We start from the raw sequence: 22,453 nt of genomic DNA, 5'->3' as shown, positions 1-22,453 counted from the left end.
GCAAACTAAAATCTACTGGTTCTTGCAGGCACTATCAGTAATACCTAGGGAATCATGGGGCGATGTTGCTAGGCACTCTTACCATGATTCGATGGGTAAGTCGGAAATTGTTGTTCCGAGTCACAAGGAGTTGTGAGCCCACGGCTAGCTGTATTCCTGAACCATTGAGGGTTACACAAGTAATGGATTACTAAAACCCCGTAGAGATAGTTAAATTTAAAGAGTTAAATTTAATGAAAGAAAAGTTGGACTTCTTAATTAAAAGGAAGTGGGATTTCCTAAAATGACATAGGGATGGGCATTTTTGGAAATCACTGAATTCGAATTCAGAAATATTATCTTGACTTTAAAAGATGTAGAAATGATTTATGTGCACATTGGTAAAATCAGTTTATCAATCAGAATCACGATGAATTTTATATTAATTTCTAGAACAACGGGCTTGGCTTGTTGGGCTTAAGTTATGGATTGTGGGCCCTAAGGAGTTAGAGTCCTAATGCAATTATAACTTAATCTAGTCTAGAAATTATCTATAAATATATGTACTTTGTTCGAAAATTACACAAGCTTTCAGTCTAGCAATTTTCGAAAATCAGTCTATATTATTCAAGAGGTTTTTCGAAAATTTCTCTGTCCGTTTTGGAGAAAATTCGACTTGTGATTTTTGTGAAAAATTACAAATCGAATTAACAGATCATATCTGTTTATTCTCTACGTAAAACTTCTGATTGATTTCTAGTGCAGTCAATCCGAGGGTTTTTGTTTTTCATTCGTGGATCTAATTCCGGAGTTAGATCGTGACTGTCATCGGTTCCTGGGATTTACAAGAAGAGCATATTAAATTCGGTTGGAGTCCACGATCAAGCCTTTGCTTGACGAGGTAAAAATTTAACTGTGTTTTATTTTTACTTGAACAAATTTAATCGTAAAAGTTTTGATACCCATATATGAAATCGTTTCATATAATAAAATAAAATTTTAAACTTCCGCTGCACCGGGTATCAATTCTTAATTGATCTGAACACGTTTTCCAACAGTGGTATCAAAGCCAGATTGCTCAGATCAAACGATTAAATTAATCGATTGTACAAAATTTTTAAGCCTCGGTTTTTGAAACAAAACAAAAATTTTAAAATTGAATTTTAATGGGCAAATCGGGCAGCGATTGGATCGCTACCCAGGGCAGCGATCGTCGCTGCCCAAGGGGCAGCGACGGGCTGCCCTGCCCGGGCCCCTCTTTGGGGAAAAATTATTTTTAATTTTTAATTAAAATTTTAATTTTTTGAAATTCTAGTTTTTGATCCGATCGAAAATTGTTTTTAATTGGTTCACGAGGCATCAGATCGAATTGTTCGAGTCCGAAAATTTTAAAATTGATTTTTGGATAAATTTGATTTTTTGGAAAATTTATAAATTTTATCCGTTAAATTAAATTTTATAAAATTAATTATTTTGGTACAATTGATGATAAGATATGATCTTATGGTTGGATAAGATAAAATATGATTTTATCTTTTAAATTATGATGCATTTGCATGTTTATCCAATTATTTAATTATTGAATTAATTATTGGATAAAGGATGATCGATTGCCATGACCAATGTTTTAGGTGTATGTTAGATAATTTACATTTGTCTTATTGTTGTTGGATTTTATTAATGGGCTTGGTTTATAGCCCAATATGATTGTCATATGTAATAAAAGTGGGTCTGGTTTATGGCCCGTTCCCACCCCTAAAAATGTATCTCATATTTGTCATCGAAATTTATTGTAAATTTATTAGACTTAGTGGGAGACAAATATTTGAAGAAATGGTGGGCCCAGTAGACAATGAAGACCGAAAAAATATAAATTGGAAGCTCAATGTAATAGGATTGCATTGCATACTTGCATATCACCTAGGATTGGACTTAGACTCGTGATTGGCAACCACGGGTCGATTAGTTAATGGGATCGATCATCCTTAAATAATATATGATATTATTGATGTATGCATGTTTAGACTAAATTGTATGAATCCCGCAAGCATACATAAATTGCATGATGAGACAAATTTTCAAAATTAAAAATCCCTCATTTTAAATATGATTTAAAATTGATATCAAGATTAATAAAAAGGAAATTTAAATATTGTTTAAATATTCCTACCTTCCATCAACGATCAATGTATGAGATGCTACCCGCGGATACGGTCCGACTCATATTATTGGGGGGCCCGTTCGTCGGAAAGCTGTACATTGGATCGACACATGTTGTAAGTTGGGTGGAACTCCCATGGGATTGGCTCATATTATTGGGGATCCACATGGCGACCGTCCATCACAACTTAATATTGATGGGTTATTTTGACATGTCACAATAATCGGCGTCATATTATTGGGCCCTTATTGGACATGAGGTAAAAACATGGGGGTTACTTTGAAAGTAATTGAGCTCTACATTTTAAAAATTATGGTTGGCTGATATTATTTGGGATCATGATTTGTCAATTGGACTCCATGTTCTCACTAAGAAAAACAGTTTTCCGTTTTCACTAGAGGGTAGTGAAATCGTTAAAATAGTGGGAGTATAATTCATAAAATTAAAATTCGCCATATTTCATGTCTTAGTAAATTAATTAAACAATCATTGATTATTGTCTGTTTCCTTTTCAGTATACTATTACAATGACTTCTCGTAATCCACTGTTTTCAATTCTCGAACAAAACAAATTGACTGGCGTAAACTATACGGAATGGTTCCGTAAGTTGAAAATTATTCTTACTTCGGAAAAAGCTTTCTACGTGTTAGAGAAGCCGCCTCCGAAGGAAGCCCCGGCTAATACAAGTTCGGAAGAGTTGGCCAAACTTGATTTATGGTGGGACCATAATATCAAAGCCAAATGCTACATGCAGGCTTCGATGTCTGATGAGCTTCAAAGGAGATTCGAGGATGTCGTGAATGCTGCTGACATTCACAAGAACCTCAAGGAACTCTTTGGAGCTCAGTCAAGGTCGGAGAGGTATGCCACCATCAGAGAGCTCATGACGAGCCGCATGCGAGATGGGACTTCGGTCCGTGAGCATGGGGTGCACATGATTGGGCTCATTGAAAAGTTGGTAACACTCGACTTGACTTTGGAGCATGAACTTAGCGCGGACTTGTTGCTTCTATCACTTCCTTCATCGTTTGACGGTTTTGTGATGAACTTCAATATGAACAAAATAGAGGCCAACCTTGAAGAGATGGTCAATATGCTTGTCATATATGAAGCCACACTAAAGAAGGATAAACCAGTACTCTTGGTTGGCTCCTCTTCTAACTCTAAGAAAGGACCAAGTGGAAAGGGTAAGAAACGTTCTGCTCCGCCCAAGAAGATTGTACCAAATAAGAAGGGAAAGGCCAAGGCTTCAATTGGGATAAAAGATGAAAACGTTTGCCATTACTGCAAGAAACCCGGCCATTGGAAACGTAACTGCAAGGAATATCTCGAACAGTTGCGAACTGCAAAGGGTATGTTTTACATTGAAATAAATGTTTCGCTTAATACTACTTCTTGGGTATTGGATACCGGATGTGGATCTCACATTTGCAATGATTTGCAGATGATGACAAGAAGTCGTAAGCTAAGGATGGGTGAGACCCAGCTAAGGCTCGGGAATGGTTCTAGAGTCGAAGCCAAAGCTATAGGAGACATTTATTTAGTTTTGCAGAACAATTTTAAGTTATTTTTGAGAGATGTTTTATATGTTCCAGATTTGATCAAAAACATTATATCTATTTCTATGCTTGATAGAGATGGTTTTTCTTGCAATTTTGTGAATGAGATTTGAAATATTTACAAGAATGAATGTTTGATTGGAAATGGACAACTTAAAAACGATCTATATAGCTTAAAATTAAAAGACGTTCCAATTAATTATGTTGATAAACCGGTAACAACAATTAAAAGGAAAAACGATAGTCAAAACCCGGCAAACCTTTGGCATGCTAGGCTAGGTCATATTTCCTCAAGGAGGATGAACAAGCTAGTGGGAGAGGGCATGTTTGATATGTCTGATATTAACTCTCTACCTACTTGTGAGTCCTGCCTAAAGGGAAAAATGACTAAATCTTCTTTCAAAGGGAAACCTGAGCGTAGTCAAAATCTGTTGGATTTGATCCATACAGATGTTTGCGGTCCATTTAGGATTGGTACTAAATGTGGCAACACCTACTTCATTACCTTTACCGATGATCATTCTAGGTATGAGTATTTATATTTAATGAAATATAAGTCTGAAGCATTTGAAAGGTTCAAAGAATTCAAGGCTGAAGTAGAAAATATACTAGGTAAAAGTATTAAGGCACTTCGATCGGATCGAGGTGGAGAATAGTATCGAGTTTTTGGACTATCTAAAAGAGAATGGGATTCTCTCTCAGTGGACTCCTCCGATGACACATCAGCTGAATGGTGTTTTGGAGCATCGCAATCGAACTTTGTTGGACATGGTTCGATCTATGATGAGCTTCACTGAGCTCCCACCTTCGTTTTGGGGCTATGCGCTTGAAACAGCGGTATTGTTGTTAAACAACGTCCACACTAAAGCAGTAGATAAAACACCATACGAGTTATGGAATGGCAAAGCTCCTAAGTATTCGTACTTGAGGATTTGGGGATGTCCTGCTTACGTGAAGCAGACAGTGGGAGATAAGTTGGATAGTAGATCCACCTTATGTTATTTTGTAGGGTATCCGAAGAATTCAATCGGATATTATTTCTATCATCCTGCTGAAACAAAAGTGTTTGTTTCAAGGAATGCCACCTTCTTGGAGAAGGAGTTCTTATTGGATAAGAAAGGCAAGATGATGGAACTTGAAGAAATTCGAAAAGAACTCGAGATACAAAATAGCGATCCTACACCTCAAGAATCATCACAAGACACGCCTATTACTAGGAGATCCGATAGGACTTCTAGGCCTCCTATTAGATATGGTCTTCTTCTTGAAGGGGATCAAAGTGAACCCGACATTGGATGTGATCCAAGAAACTTCAAGGAAGTAATTTCTGATACGGATTCGAATTTATGGCTTGAAGCTATGCAATCGGAAATAGACTCGATGCATTCTAACCAAGTTTGGTCTTTAGTAGATCCTCCCGATGGAATTGTTCCAATTGGATGCAAATGGATCTACAAGAGAAAGCTTGGGCCTGATGGAAAGGTATTGACCTACAAGGCACGATTGGTGGCAAAAAGTTATACTCAAAGACAAGGAGTTGACTATGATGAAACCTTTTCACCAGTCGCAATGTTCAAGTCCATAAGAATCCTTATTGCCATAGCAACATGATATGACTATGAGATATGGCAAATAAATGTAAAGACTGCATTTCTTAATGGAAACATTAAGGAAGAGATCTATATGATGCAGCCTGAGGGATATACATCCATGGGAAGCGAGCATAAGGTATGCAAGCTTCAGAGATCAATCTATGGTCTCAAACAAGCATCAAGAAGTTGAAACCAGAAATTTGATGAAACGATAAAGGATTTTGGTTTTATCAAGAACCCGGAGGAACCATGCGTGTACAAGAAAGTAGTTAAGAATGCGGTAACATTCTTAGTACTTTATGTTGATGACATCCTACTCATGGGGAATGATGTAGGGATGTTGCAGTCAACAAAGATATGGTTATCAGGTAGATTCTCGATGAAGGATTTAGGTGAGGCATCCTATATTCTAGGAATTCAGATCTATATATAGAGATAGATCTAAAAGAATGATAGGACTCACTCAATCAACCTACATCGACACCATATTGAAAAGGTTTTCAATGGATGGGTCCAAAAGAGGACATCTACCTATGTGTTATGGAGTTTCTCTATCCAAGTCTATGTGTCCCAAGACTGACGATGAGATAGAGAAGATGACACACGTGTCATATGCGTCAGCCATAAGTAGTATCATGTATGGGATGATATCTACCAGACCGGATGTGGCCTATGCTCTAAGCGTCACGAGCAGATACCAAGACAATCCCGGTCAAATGCATTGGAAAACCGTGAAGGATATTCATAAGTACTTACGAAGGACTAAGAATTTATTCATGGTTTATGGAGGGAAAGAATTGAAGTTGGAAGGCTATACCGACTCTAGCTTCCAATGTGACGTGGATGACTCGAAATTAACCTCTGGATTTGTATTTGTGCTCAATGGCGGTGCTGTCTCTTGGAAGAGTTCCAAGCAGGACACCACAGCGGATTTCACCACTGAGGCATAATACATTGCAGCATCAGCTGCTGCTAAAGAGGCGGTTTGGATAAGGAAATTCATCCAATAGTTGGGTGTAATTCCTGAAGCTGTTGGTCTAGTCCCGGTGTACTGTGACAACACGGGTGTCGTTGCTCAGGCAAAGGTACCAAGGTCTCATCAGAAGTCCAAACACGTACTGAGGAAATACCACATCATCCGAGAGATCGTGGAAAGAGGAGACATCAGTGTCGAGAGAGTGGCCTCTACAGACAATATCGCTGATCCGCTTACTAAGCCCTTGCCAGGACCATTGTTTGACAAACATCGCGAAGCAATGGGATTACGTAGTATGACTAGTTGGCTTTAGCGCAAGTGGGAGATTGAAAGAGTGGGTGCCCGGTTAGCCAACTAGTGGCTAAGGGCTTTTATGACTCTATGTAAAATAATCTTTTGTTTAATACAATTTACACTTTTATAATGGCATTGACTTTATCTTTCTTCATAATGTTATATTATGATATACTATTGTTGTTTTGATAAAGACCTTGAATATACTATAGTGTCTGTAAGATGTGGTAGCACATGGGGATGACTATCATGAAACACATCTTATAGTCACTGTATATTCTAAACAGTTCCTAGTCAATTGAGCCGTCTGCAAATAAGGATAAGGATCGCTCGAGATTGAGACTAGCATTTGCGATGACGAGTACCACATTTCATTGGTATGGAACATAGAGATATCCAAAGCATGCAAATGGATATTCATATGATGAATGATCGAACTACCCTATTCGGACTTTCCAAGTGGTTATCACTTATCGAGTGGATAAAGTCCGCGGTTTTGGTTGTACACCATTAGTCCTTATTACTTGAAACATCATTGAGACTCTATATTCTAGTATTGTACTTTGACTCGTTTACCGACTCTATTGGGGTCATCAGGTGTCTGGATTGGGTACAGTTACGACACATATAAGAGTCGATGTTTTGTTGTCAAGGATTTACCACATACTTGCGAATGTGGATATCCTATGCGATCTGAGGAGATATTAGTGTGACGAATCTCTGGCCAGAGTACATGATGTGTTTTAGGTTACTTGGTGTTCCTAGTAACACATGCGATGTCACTAATAGATCTCCAAGATGTTATGCATAGTTATCGAATCTCGAATGACTCTCGATGCACCAATGGTTGTTGATTCGATCGGGATATTTGGTTGAAGGGACCGTACTGTACGCTAACTAAAATCTACTGGTTCTTGCAGGCACTATCAGTAATACCTAGGGAATCATGGGGCGATATTGCTAGGCGCTCTTACCATGATTCGATGGGTAAGTCGGAAATTGTTGTTCCGAGTCACAAGGAGTTGTGAGCCCACGGCTAGCTGTATTCCTGAACCATTGAGGGTTACACAAGTAATGGATTACTAAAACCCCGTAGAGATAGTTAAATTTAAAGAGTTAAATTTAATGAAAGAGAAGTTGGACTTCTTAATTAAAAGGGAGTGTGATTTCCTAAAATGACATAGGGATGAGCATTTTTGAAAATCACTGAATTCGGATTCAGAAAAATTATCTTGACTTTAAAAGATGCAGAAATGATTTCTGTGCACATTGGTAAAATCAGTTTATCAATCGGAGTCACGATGAATTTTATATTAATTTCTAGAACAACGGGCTTGGCTTGTTGGGCTTAAGTTATGGATTGTGGGCCCTAAGGAGTTAGAATCCTAATGCAATTATAACTTAATCTAGTCTAGAAATTATCTATAAATATATGTACTGTGTTCGAAAATTACACAAGCTTTCAGTCTAGCAATTTTAAAAAATCAGTCTATATTATTCAAGAGGTTTTTCGAAAATTCCTCTGTCCCTTTTGGAGAAAATTCGACTTGTGATTTTTGTGAAAAATTACAAATCGAATTAACATATCATATCTGTTTATTCTCTACGTAAAACTTCTGATTGATTTCTAGTGCAGTCAATCAGAGGGTTTCTGTTTTTCATTCGTGGACCTAATTCCGGAGTTAGATCGTGACTGTCATCGATTCCCGGGATTTACAAGAAGAGCAGATTAAATTCTGTTGGAGTCCACAATCAAGCCTTTGCTTGACGAGGTAAAAATTTAACTGTGTTTTATTTTTACTTGAACAAATTTATTTGTAAAAGTTTTGATACCTATATATGGAATCGTTCCATATAATAAAATAAAATTTTAAACTTCCGCTGCACCGGGTATCAATTCTTAATTGATCTGAACACGTTTTCCAACAGATCTGATCTATACGACTAGCCAACAGTAATATTATTGTCACATATCGAGTCGATATTTCATCTAAAAAAAATTGGTTTGTGAAATTGTTTCACAAAAGTTTTTATGTTTATAATAATTGCGCAATAGACCATGGCTATGTGATTTTGCTATTTTAATCTTCTCATTAATTCGATAGTCAAAATTTAGTATTTTTTGTATATTAAAAAGCTTATTCTATGTTGCACCAGGTGAGCATCCACCGTTCATGGGGCTCGGGCTCCTTTTTGTGGGGTCGGGTCCCATAAACGATCAAAATCCATGAAATGAAATTCACTCAGTGAATCATAGAACATCTCTATTAAAAAATTAATTTTTTTCCAGGAACGATTGACATCCCCAGCAGAAAAAATACTATAAAAATTAAATTATAACATTAAATTTTGATAATGCTCAACGTCAAAATTGTAAGTTTTTCTAATTATTACTATTATTATTAAAATGCAAATGTATCTTCTATATTTTTTATTAATATTAATATAATAATAATTAATAATCATCAATATTATGATCATAAATAAGATTTAATAAGAAGTCCAGGGAGTTAGTAAACTTACCATAAAAGTTACAATTAGGGGTGATCACATAGTTTCAAAAATCGCTCGAACCGACCACTCCGCACCGTCGTATCTCATTTTTTGAAATAACCGCGGTTTTTAAAAAAAATAAAAACCGCCCCGCCGCCATAGTTAGGTTATAATTTTTGGCCTAAACCGCCCCGCACCGCACCGCCGTGTATAGTGGTATTTAGCTAGGGTTATATTTATAGCACATTGTATATATATTATACACAATAGATTCGATCATATGCCGCCTCCACTCTCTTCGCTCTCAACTCTTCTTCAAAAATTTTTTCCCTCTTTCTCTCTTCATAATCTATTGACTACTTCTCTAAACAAATATTAATCTTCAACTTTGTCTAAACATATTATAGTTTATTAACTTTATTTTGTCGCTTGATTGTTATTTTATTTAGTTTTATTTTGTTTATTATAGTTTTCATTCATTATTCTAATAATTTGAATAGTTTATTTTTTTTCATTTTACCTATCATTAAAAAAAAACCGCGAACCGACCGCAACCGCTTAAAACCGCCGAAAACCGCGAAAACGATTTTACATATAAAACCGCAACAAAAAAAAATAAAATATAACCGAACCGCAATTGGCAATTCGGTTTGAATTTCTATGAAAAACCGCCAAACCACACCGTGATCACCCCAAGTATATCTAGTTTATGCCGAATAATTGACCACTTAAATAATAATGGTAAATTTAATTTCAACATAAATTTAAAGACTTCACAAAGAAATTTATACTGTTGTGCTTGAATGGTAATACGATTTTAATAATTCCAAAAAACAAATGATAAATGACACGAACTTGATCATGATAATAAATTTAAAATAAATAATAAAATGAGAAGATCGATAATAATGTATGTTTAATTCCTTAAAATTATTTTTTTTATCATGTATGAATTGTAAGACAATTACAATAACATTATATATTTTACGATTTTATAATAATTCAAACAAAAGTATTTTAAATCGTATCAAGTTTTGTTTTCAAAATTCCATTATATGGCATGGACATGAACATTTAACAATATAATTAATTATAACAGTGAGTTACTCCATAAAAGGGAATTAAAGAGCTTCGTCGAAATTTTTATGTCGATTATGGTTAACAATAATGCTCAAAAGAATAAACCTAGAAGAATCTGATCAACCGTACAGTTAAATTAAATTAAATTAAATTAAATTAAATTAAATTAAATTAAATTAAACTAACCAAATGTAGCAAATTGGAATAGTTTGACATAAAGAACCAAGGATGAAGCTCAAAAAAATGATTTAAAAAAACACAAAACATTATTTTTATAACTATATATCTTGTACTTGTATAAATTTTAAAAATGAAACACACTCGGTAACATTTTAATTGTTTAATATACTTAAAATGATGATTTCAATTTTAATAAAACTTGAAAAGGTTTACATTTAAAGCAAAAAGAAAAAAAAAATCGTAAGAAATCAAGCAGATAATAATGGCTCAACAATCTTGAATAATCCATTAGCAGATTCTCGCTTGCATGGAACAAAGGGTGGCGTAGTACTTGGAGCTGTACAGCGAAAATTTTATAACAATAACAAATACAATAAATAAATTTGTTCAAAATTGGAGATGAAGTGAGTTGATCGTATCATATCATGTCAAAGCATGCAAATATTTCTCTCGATAGTCTATTGATGTCGCCCATGCCTCAAGCTGGAAAAAAATCCTCGACGTTTGTCGCTTCCATCGCCGCCAACCTGCACCAAATACATCGGTCGTCATCCACGCCAACCAACTCAGAAAATTGGGCAAATAAACCCCAAGATTTAAATTAAAGGGAGTCGAAAGGTTTCTAAAAGACATGCATGCACGATGTGATGATGCATGACAATGGTGCCCACATTTCCCTCTGGGAAAAATATGAACATAATGAACAAGGATAACAGTTTTCAGAAAGCAATAAGTAAGAGTTGGTTCGATGTGAATCGGTTAGACGCCAGCTAATAAGCAAGCATCCGATCCATCCGCTGCATTTACGTTTATTGCAGTATATTGGAGTAGATCGAGATCAGCTGTTGCACTAGATGAAATGATACTTCATGCGATTCAAAGTGCGATTTGTCAAGGACTGGATAACTAGCATCATTTGAGGGCGGGAAAAAAGAGGTACAGCGAGATCATTCAAGTGGATTCGAAGAAGCAATACCTCCTTTGAAATTTTCTGTAAGATTTCCGTTATTTCAGTAAAGTCGGGTCTCAAAGTAGGGTCTTGCTGCCAACATCTCTCAAGCAGTTCAGCAAGCTTTGGATGAGTGTGCGTAGGAATAGTTGGTCGAAGACCCTAGAAAAAGAATGGAATCATGTTACTTAAATCATGGAGGAGAAAAGGTTTGATTTAGAATAAATACATCCGAAACTTCTCTCCTTTCAATTAACAAAATAATTATAAGACAAGACGTAAAAAGATATACCTTTTGCACCACTCCAACTGCCGCTTGCAAAGGGGTTAAGTGCTCGTATGGAAGCTGACAAGTCAACAACGAATATGCTTAACTAACAGGAAGAAATGCTGCTTTCAACGTTATGCGCGGAAAAATTAAACCATACCTGTCCTGTCAGCAGTTCCCATAAAACCACCCCAAAACTGAAGACGTCAACCTTATGATCATAGGGTTTGTGTTCTATGACCTTCAAAGAGAACCAACTTAGTGAGCACGAGCAGATGGAAGTACAAAAGCTCACAACTAGAACCAGCACAATAAGTAGTAGGGCATACGATGAGCCAAAAATGAATCGCATGTAAGACTAACTACAAGTTTAACACTGGTCTACATGTAAAGATCCAGCACTGAAAATTAACTAAAAAATTACGCCACTACAAAGTATCAAATCCTTATCCACTTCGCATGGAGATAACTGCAACACTCGCACTATTTTCAGATAGTATGAGTAATTACAAAAGGGCACACCTCAGGAGCCATCCACCGATATGTCCCAGTTTCAGCAGTCATCACACCAGTTTCTGCTTTCACTCTGGCCACACCGAAATCACCAACCTTGACAACCTAAAACAAAGTTCATCTTGAGACCCTCAATGCAAATTTATAGACAATGCATGATGATGCACATTTGTTTCTAGTTTGAAAATATGTAACAACCAAATATCCACAAACTCACTATGAGATGTCGCACACCACAAACAATTTTGTAGTTCCAACCAAAGAAGTAAAACAACCGTATGCAACCCTATGCAGGCAACTAACATCAAGTTTAAATTATTTTAGCTTTTCAATGCAAGAAGTACATCCAGAAAAACAGATGCTAAATTCATATACTTGACATAAGAGAGAGACTTTAGCTGCAAGTTTATCACAAGTTATGATAAGTCTGCAATTTGAAATATCAGATGCCGTGCAATGCCATGAAGTGACTACCAAAGATTTAACAACGTGAAGCTATTCATGCATTTGATGCACTTATTCTTACCTCATTTTCATCCATCAAAAGATTGGCAGCCTTTAAGTCTCTGTGGATTATATTGTTCTGATGCAAATAGTTCATTCCCCTTGATACATCAATAGCCACTTTGAGTAAAGATGGAAGCTTGAAGGTACCCTTTTGCTTGTGTAAATAATCATACACACTTCCCCCAGACATGTATTCTGCAATTCAAGAAATGCAAAATTTAGAACCAAGCCTGCTGAAACAGCAACCGAAAAAAAATAGTTCAAATTTATTCACATGCGAAAGTAATCCGAGATGTGCATTTCAAAATGCGTAGGTACTACAAGTGATACCTGTCACGATACAGAGGTTGGGAGGTCTAGTGCATGCTCCTAGGAACTGAACCACGTTTTTGTGTCGAACTTTTCTGCAAGGTACACATTCTGATGATAGGGTTTTTCATTTTCATAAATACAAGGTTTCAGAGAGAATAATCACTTCAACAAACGTCAATAGCATGGATTGAAGCTAAATTAAAAAATTTAAAAAAAAAAAGCACCCCACTATAGGTGGATAATCAATTAATTCATAAAAATGATGCAACAAACCTCATTATGTATACTTCTTGGGCAAACTCTTTCTGCAGTTCTGCATTCAAGCGCTCTGCCTTGAGAATTTTGATTGCTACTTCCTGACTGCAGTAAGTACCTTTATATCTGAAACAATGAACCCTCTTACATAAATCGAACACTTAGCACCAAGCATAAACTTCAAGGTAGCATCTGCACATACAAATCACCATATGATCCTGATGCTACTTTGCACTCGAATTTCAAAAAATTCGGATCCATTTCCCAAACATCAGTGCCATCACTGGGTATTTCCAAATGATCAGATTCACGCTTTATCTCTACGTGCTCATGCTCACTAAGAGGAGACAAAGAAGGTGGATTGGTCCGAGAAGTTTTCTGCATAGCATAAACCATCATCAAAATTGTTTCACAGTAGTGACTTGACTTCTGAAATATATATGCGAGAAATATTAACAGATATCTTCAAAGAACCATAGTTATAAATGAGGAATACTACAGTGATATTTTCAAAACCACAAGCTATAAGTAGTAACTAGTTGCCTCAGCATTATATTGTAACAAGTGTGAATAACAGTCCTAAATAAAAATTACGCATGCAGATTTTGCCTTACAAAATGCAACCCACGGAAATTTCAAGAAAGCCAGTCATCCGAAGATAGAAAAAATACCTCAATTTTCAGAACTTCTTCCTCCAGTGCAGTTTGGAGTTGCTCAACCTCCTGAAAAGTTTAAATATTTTGTTTTAATACCAATTGAAGTAAATGAAGAAAGAAAACCTCGTATTTATTGTGATCGTGGCATGACATTAAACTTCAGTCTTTTCTTCAAGTTACATTCAAAAAAAATGAGGCACTCTAGACAATGCAAATGATAGTTTAGAAAAAGATGGATATACCTCAAATGGCCAACCATCAACAACAAAAACATCTAGAGAATAGCCATCCACGGTTGAAAAAGCATGTGCTTCCTGGATATTCAGCCCGACTTCACCTAATAAGGAAGTCAACTGCAAGGTAAAATCTTAATGGTTCAGTAAACAACGAAAACTTGCTCTTGTAACAGTGCATTGAACAACAAAATGTCAGCCTCAGTGAACATAACGAGAAGAAAGCTCACTCTAGAACCCTGGATTCGCATTTAGGCAAAAAAATCTTAGTAATCGACATCATTGACATGTTCTACGATGTTTACCGAACATCACAAGGCTTATGTCCTCATAGACCGAAATGGGATGCGGAAAAATTCTTCCAAATGCATTTTTCATTAAAAGATGCACCAAAAAATTCATTCCGGAATCAATCTAAATTTGGTCAGGAAGATAGAAGGCAATATTTCCATAACCCTATAACAATCGAGTGGAGAAGCCAGATTCTGCAACAAATAATTAGTAGGTGTTCAGGAGACTGGTGTATCAGTGAGCAAGCACATGAATAACCTGACTGAGGAGTTTTGGCTTGTCAACTGTTGAGAAAGTAATTTCATGCATGGGCCTGCAAAATATTAAATTATCAGAAGATGTGTGGATTATATTACATAAAACACAGTGTATATGACAAATTAGTGAAACAGTTAACCATGCATGGCATAATATTTCAATTTTCAGAATATGAGAGAACTATGTTACATAAAGCATAGTGAGCGCAAGAGTTCATTGAAACAGTAAAACCTCTTCCATTCAATAATTGTCAGGTTAAGAACTAATATAAGTTCGTGTATCATTGTATCATAAGACTTTAGAGAATTGTCGGACTGTTAAATTTTTCCCTTCAATAACACAGAAAGTATGCATCAAAAGAATGAGGTAAGAATCCCCTCTAAATCAACTGTAGTTTCCATATATAACTCAAATTACTGGAACGAATTTGACAAAATGGATTACTTTTTGTGGCACAAACATGAGAAGTTCAGGTGTACCAGGCCGTAATACGTTTTCTTGTTAGAAGTTAAAGGATTGATTGAGCATTATCAAAAAAAACTAAAAATCAACAGCATCCATTAGATTATACCTTAGACATTTTTCACCAGCATTTACAGCTCTGTTCCCATCTGGATCTTCTGAATTGCTTGCTTCCAGTGCAAGTAATTCAAGATTAGGACAAGAGCCAAAGGCAGGTGGTGGATGGATGCTGACAAAAAAAATGGAGTTCAGGTTTCAGTATATCTAATGAAAACAAAACATTTAGGGGTTACAAAAGCCAGTATTTTGATTATTTTAAATTACTAGGAGCCAAGATGTTTAAGGAAAGCATCATAATGTTACAACTATTAATTTACTAGTAACCTTGGAATAGTTCAATACCTTCCCTTTTGTGGTTGGCGTGAATGGATCGAATCTCCTGAATTCCCATCAGAGACTGATAAAACCTACATAGACAATCATGTATGGCAATACAATTAAATTATAACCAAGAGGGAGATATTTAGTGAAAGTGGTAGAAGAGAGTACAATTGATCTACTCCTGATAACATCCATTGATGAACCTTCAAATAACAAAATAAAATTTAATGGTAGACCAATCGCTGGAAGAGGACATGAAAAACAAGAATTACAATGTCACAAGCTCTTTTCAGTCGAACAATTAGAAAACCAGATAAATACTTGATTTGTAGAAAGATTCATAATTCAACACACTGAAATGTAGTAAAATACAATTTCAACTGATCTGAATACTTGAGAAAAAGATATTTGATTTCTTAAAATATTTGTTCATGAAAAAAGAAGAAGAAAAGAACGCATCAGTAATCAGAATAAGTTGCTAGTGGTTCTGCATACATTAATGCAAATCAGCGAGGTGAAAAATCTGACTATCCGTTTCCTTCTAGAACTCATCTCAGTCTATAGATGAAGTAAAACTTACCGAGATCTAACTAAGCCTTATACGAGCAAGCTCAAATCTTTCATTAGTTTTGTAATGGCTTATCGCTAAAGGTCTGAACTATCATGACCTTAAATAGTTGCTGACAGGTAGGAGACACCAAACCCATCAATTATCATGTAAACCCATCCAGATCATGTAGGGTTTCTCAAGATATACCACAGAATAAATCCATAAATAAGTAGAGGAAGGTCAAATAATTAGCCTAACCAACGCTCGACATCGGGTACAATCTAGTATTAATAACTATTCACCTGCACAAGTCGTACTTCAAATGCGGGCCTATTAGTAGGATCACGAGCCAGATCCAGTAATCTCTTGTGTGTAAGAACATCTTCTGCCCTTTCCACATTCACATCCATCGCATACCTTCAAGTATTGGAATCGTCGATCTTACAGTCATTACGTGTTGTTATGTACAGATAGAGAAAATAAACAGAAAGAGCTGTTCTTTTCAACATGCATGGTTTGAAAAAAAACATGACACTGTAACGGATTCGCAACCGTGCACCGCTACTAGATCGGGAAGTTCCACGATTTACATCGTCGCGATATACTTTATCATCGAGATTGAATATATTAAATAAAAAGAAACGATTTCCAGCAGAAGCGGGAATCCGCGATTCCACAAGAACCCATTAACAATAACGATGTAATTCGAAAATCTCTGGCTACCAAAAGAAGGGAAGGCGAAGTAAACCTGGCGGGAAGGCGATTGAAATGCTCCCACAGATGATCATCGAAAGCTGGCTCCTGAGCCTCCGGGTGGTCGACTTCTTTAAGCCGGCGCAGGACATTATTGTACACCTCCGCCTTCCTCCGCTGTGGGCCGCTCTTCCTCGGAGACGCTTCCACCACCTTACTGCCGCGGCTGTCGTTAAGTTCCATCACCATTTAAAATAATACTGTCCGCCGGGAATCTGAGCCAATCTGCAAACAACAATCCTCAAATCTTCACGAATGGCGTGATTCAGGTGAGCATTACGTGAAGTGAAATCTTCATGGTAATCACGTAGCAGATGCAGATTTGCGGAGGTTTATACCCAGAATTCAACAGAATTATACCCCCAACAAGTGGTGAAATTAAAAATTAATAAAACAAAAAAAAATTGGCGGAGATGAATTAAATAATGAATAATCGGGAGGCAGAAAGGGATTTCAGCGTTGATTCGAGGGGGAGTTGGACTTGGGTTTTGAATTCATTCATCCTCGCATCCATTTCTTTCGGCTCTATCCATTCAATTAATATCATATATATTATATTATTATATTCAAAAGCTTTGCTTCTTTAATATATCCAAATCCTGCGGAATAATAAATTATTGTTTCCCAAATTATATATTCTAGTATCACCTTTTTTGTTGAAATAAATGATGGCTATATATTCATTATTCAGTAAAATAACAAGGTAGGTACAATGTTTTTTTACCATGCCAAATATATAAATTTGCTTGTTTTATATTTTATTATATATGTAATATGATATAATTAATTCATTTGAGACGATCAAAAGAGACAAAAATGTATATATAGGATGTTGCATATTATCTATATAAAATTCCACCTAGGATATTATTTCCAAAAATATTAACAATTGCATATTCGTTTCAATATAATTTAATGGTTCACTCTAGCTGCTAAGCTGCGTGTACCGATAATTGGGTTTGGTTCATGCTACCCTGAAAATAATATCTTAAAAGTGATCTGGTCCATCAAAATCAAGTTAGGGAAGCTACCCTGAGAGTAGCATGAACTGATCCCGATAACTAATAGTAATACAAAAAATAATGAAATTCAATGGTTATCAAGTTAAATATTAGTTGGTAATATAAAATTAGTTGAAGATATACAATCGAATTTCAAACTCGATAACTCATCTCATATTTATAAACAACACGTTGTTTGCATCAATTCTGGAAACTAGATAAATGAACCTCTTTTTTGCTGAAAATGAATTGGAAGTTATATTTTGGTTAAAAAAACAGGATCACATTTACCTAAAAAAGAAAAATATAAATTGCCTGATTGGAACTATTTTGGAAGTGGAAAAAAAGTTATTTCAGCCCAAAAAAAACATAAATGATTTTTGCTGTAAGTGGGAGAGAAATTGTGATCAGCTGAGTTGTCAATTAGCTGGGGTCATATCAAGTACACAATCCAAAAGAGGAGAGAGAAAAAAAGTGAGAAGTTTATATATATATTTTTCTCAAATAAGATTTGGGTTTGAGGAAACTCGAGCTTGAGTAATATATTAATGTTTTTTGTTTTTGTTTTTAAAATGTTATTCTTTTAGATTATAATGTCACCCGATTTTTTTTTACTTATGGCAAAGTTTAGAATCTATATTCGATTCACTGGTCAGGCACATATAGGGATGGTCATAATATAGTCAAAATCGAATAAATTAAAAATTCAAATCAAAGAAATCAAAAATCAAATCGAATTATAATTCGGATTTATTATTCTGACTTTATAACTTAAAATCGAAATTAGTATGGTTTAATTACGGTTAATTTTATGTATTTCAAAACCAAACCGATCGTTTAAACTGTATTTTAATAAAATAAATATTTTATTTATATTTAGACTATTGATAAGTGAATATAATTTTAATAATGCAAATATAAATTATTGTATAAATTATTTGTATAACTAATTATAAATTTACTAAAAAGTTTATTACAGGATATTTATATACATTTTAAAATAATTTAATGTATAAATTGCATAATTGGAAAAGCGATAAAAATAAATTTTATCAAATTTTATAATTGTAAACTCATAAAACCTAATGAAAATTATATAAATTTAATTTAAATTACCAATTTACAACTCGTAGAATGATACATAACTAATAAATTGAATTTGTTTATAAAACCGCAAAATTATCGATCGTATAAACCAGGCCGTATTACTATAAAATCGAATCAGACCGTAATTAAATGACTTAGTTATCGAATTAGACATTTAAAAAATCGTAAATCGAAAAACCAAACCGTAATTATGTAAAACCAAACTAGACCGACCGTTGCACACTCCTACGTATCAAAAATATTGAATGATTGTAATATTTAGTATTTTATTATAGCTAATTCAACGATCGTATAACAAATTGTTCACCCTAATCACTTCTAACAAATTTATAAAATATATAATTACAATTTGCAATAAATTATCAAAACGTACAATTTATGTTTGTTTTTCAATGCATGTGGACGGTGCTACAAACCACGTGAGTTTTTAGCATCTAATAAAATTGTTATAGATTCAAAAATAAAATAAATAAAATTATTATTAACAAAATATTTAAATTATATGCACTTTACCCGTCTCATAAATTATATGATTTAAAACCATATTTTAATCAACTAATAATAATAAATATATATGCACTTTATTGTCTCGATCATATCCAACTTAAATTATACACAACACCCTTAGGTAGTGTTTGGTAGTGCTTCTAGTAAGCTCTTTTCAACTTTTTATTAATAAAATTTTGAAATTTTATGAAATTTTATTTAAAAAAACTGAAAAATATTCCTAAAAGATCTTCTCATATACCACGGAGCTAAACTCAATTCTTCAATTTTTTTTCCCTATTTGATAAATATAAAATAATATCATAAATAGCAACATTTTTTAATAGCAACATTTTTTAATAATAATTAATTAATAATATTATTGTGGATGTTGTGGCGTGTACTGGAAAAAATTAATCCAAATACTAGCTTGTGCTCTTCACGTGTGTAATTGGGGCTGCCAGGTTTATGGCACAAACCTGTACCCAACCAAAAAATAAATTAATAAATAAAAAATTAATTATTGTACCCAAAAAATTAAATGAAAATAAAATGGTTGGTAAATCCGCATGCGAGATCCACAGAAATGACAGAATTGGTTTTTTATTGTGAAGAAATTTTATATAATATTGTGGGTGTTGTAGATGAGACGAGTAATTAAAATGTAATAAAATACGGATGATTGATATATACAAATGAATAATATATTGTTTGGTATATGTTTTAACTTGCATAACACATATATTCATCGTGTTGATGAAAAAAGATGTCTATTGCAACTTAAATATAGTGTCATCATAGCAAATGGAGACAAATAAAATCGATGCAAATTACATAAAATGAATAAAAAATTATACGGCATCGCGGCCTTCGTCAAATGCACCAAATAACACGATGAGGATTTAAAAGAATGAATCTTCGTTCATATTTCAATTAATTTGTTATTTATAATTTATTATTATTACTATCATCTTTCATTTTTTTTTTAAATAAGTAAAATATCGATGTATAAATGTATTTTTAAGAACAATTAATAAAACGTTTTGAATTTTTTTTAAGAATAAACATGTACCTATTTGAACAACTATCTTATAAAATTTTTTTAACATTCTAAAAATAACTTGTTTTGTTTTTTGTGACTTTCTACTCAAAAAAACATCTAAAACACATTTCAAATATTTTTTAGAAATTATACTTTATTTTTCTCCCAAAAAAAAAACTATACTTAATTTGGGAACACTTTTTTTTTAAAAAAATCAAAAATATTTTACAAAAATCCAAAAACATAAGTTTTTTGTTTCATTTATAAAATAAAAAAAGTTTTTAAAGTACTTATATAAACGAAAAATTCGTTTATGCATTCAAAAGCATAAAATAGTTATTTTATAAAATCAAAAATTAAAACAAGGATCTCAAAATATTTTTCGCTTTCAAGATCTTTAATCAGCTAAAGTAGCAAATTCTCAAGCATCCAATAAAAAGGTACACTGAAACAAATAACAAATTTTGTTAGAAAATTTTTGATCACAATAACAGTGTCGGTGTCGATGAGTTATAATTCATCATATATCAATATTTAAAATTTAGGGCGAGATATGAAGTCGATGAGTTATAATTAATCATATATCAATATTTAAAATTTAGGGCGAGATATGAAGTCGATGAGTAATTATAACAAATCATTTTATTTACATAACCCAGGGTAACCTACGAGGTCTACAACAGAGGGGGTGGGACCCCTGAACGAATCGAGGCAAAATAAGATTGGTGAAGAATAATCTCGTCTGTTTGGTAAATAAATAAATAAATAATATCAGAGATTATATATTGCAACTTCTAACATAATTTGGGTCAAATTGTACGATAATTTGAGTTTTAAATAAAACGATATCTACACAATATATAAAGTTTGGGCATCTATATTAGGGGTGTAAACTAGCCGAGCTACTCGCGAGCAACTTGGTTAAAATTCGACTCGAGCTCGAGCTCGAGTAGCTCGAGCATACAATCGAGCTCGAGTCGAGTTTTGAAACTATGTGATCGAGTAGCTCCGAGCTACTCGATAAGCCACATATATATATATATATTAAAAAATAATATAAATATATATAAATATAATATATAAAATATTATATTATATTATATTTATATATTAATTTATTTAGTCTAGTACAAATTGCCTTTAGACCTCTTACTTTGGAATGTTTACCTGAAAGCTTTATTGCAGCTTTAAGAGATGGTAGAAATTTAAATTGGAAACAATCTTTAATCGGAATAATTGAATTCAGTCTGGATGGTTCAGTTTATTTTGATGTGTATTCAAATCTTTCTCTATCATTAACTGATATAAATATTTTAGATTCTTTAACATTAAATGTTAAGACTCGTGGTTATAATTATTCTGTTGGAACAGAAGTCATATGTATTTGTTATCGTATTTATTATAAACCTCTTTATACTTTAAATCCAATGTGTAAAAGAATTGACAAAAAGAAAAATGAAACTGTTCTTATTGAGACTAATTTCAATAAATCTAAAATAACTACCCGTATATCTATTAAATGGGAAGAAATAGACTTTCCATCAAAGTGGACTTTTGAAAATTCTATTCCTAGAAATCCTATTTTGAATATGGATTTACAGCAAGTAATACAGACTAATGAAGGATCTGTTAATATACAATTTCAAAATAAAAATTATTTACCTATTACTAGATCTCAATCTGTTAGATCTTACATTTCTCCTCTAGATTATATAATTGATATTTCTCAATCTTCCAGAGCTTCTACTTCTCAAATTCGAGAATAAGTTAGATCTAATTTCTCTAAAAATAATAACATTGAAGAGGTTATTATAAACAGAAATAATATTGTTAATGAAAATATCCAGAACATTACAGAATCAGATACTATCTCAGAAATGAATTTTGTTTAAATGGATAGTACAACCAAAATATATTTCAGTAAAGGATCTAGAGCAAGAGCTCAGATTAATAAAAAATTATGTGATCATAAATGGAAATCTTTTATAAAATGGTATTTTAAGAGTTTTTCCAAAAAAGAATTTGATTATATAATTAATACTTTTTATAAAGATTGTGCAGAAAAAAATAAAATGATTTATTTTGTTCCCTGGTTTATAAAAACCTTTCTTGTT

General features: G+C 33.7%; 1 protein-coding gene across 1 annotated transcript; it reads right to left on the bottom strand.

Annotated features, from left to right (window-relative positions):
• Nucleotides 1-10,589: 10,589 nt before the first annotated feature.
• On the bottom strand, nucleotides 10,590-17,214 carry LOC140887565 (serine/threonine-protein kinase STY46-like). Its single transcript, XM_073294888.1, has 16 exons — nucleotides 16,699-17,214; nucleotides 16,253-16,367; nucleotides 15,422-15,486; nucleotides 15,129-15,248; nucleotides 14,558-14,612; nucleotides 14,018-14,128; nucleotides 13,791-13,841; nucleotides 13,322-13,497; nucleotides 13,138-13,245; nucleotides 12,883-12,956; nucleotides 12,572-12,747; nucleotides 12,055-12,150; nucleotides 11,693-11,773; nucleotides 11,557-11,610; nucleotides 11,292-11,426; nucleotides 10,590-10,842 (listed from the first exon to the last, which is right to left on the bottom strand). The coding sequence occupies exons 1-16, from the start codon at nucleotides 16,890-16,892 to the stop codon at nucleotides 10,774-10,776; spliced, it is 1,680 nt and encodes a 559-aa protein (XP_073150989.1). The 5' UTR covers nucleotides 16,893-17,214; the 3' UTR covers nucleotides 10,590-10,773.
• Nucleotides 17,215-22,453: the final 5,239 nt, after the last annotated feature.

Source organism: Henckelia pumila, chromosome 3, assembly GCF_033568475.1.
Source record: "Henckelia pumila isolate YLH828 chromosome 3, ASM3356847v2, whole genome shotgun sequence".
Classification (NCBI taxonomy): domain Eukaryota; kingdom Viridiplantae; phylum Streptophyta; class Magnoliopsida; order Lamiales; family Gesneriaceae; genus Henckelia; species Henckelia pumila.
Note: the sequence above shows the minus strand (reverse complement) of the source record. Positions and strands in the feature narration are given on the sequence as shown.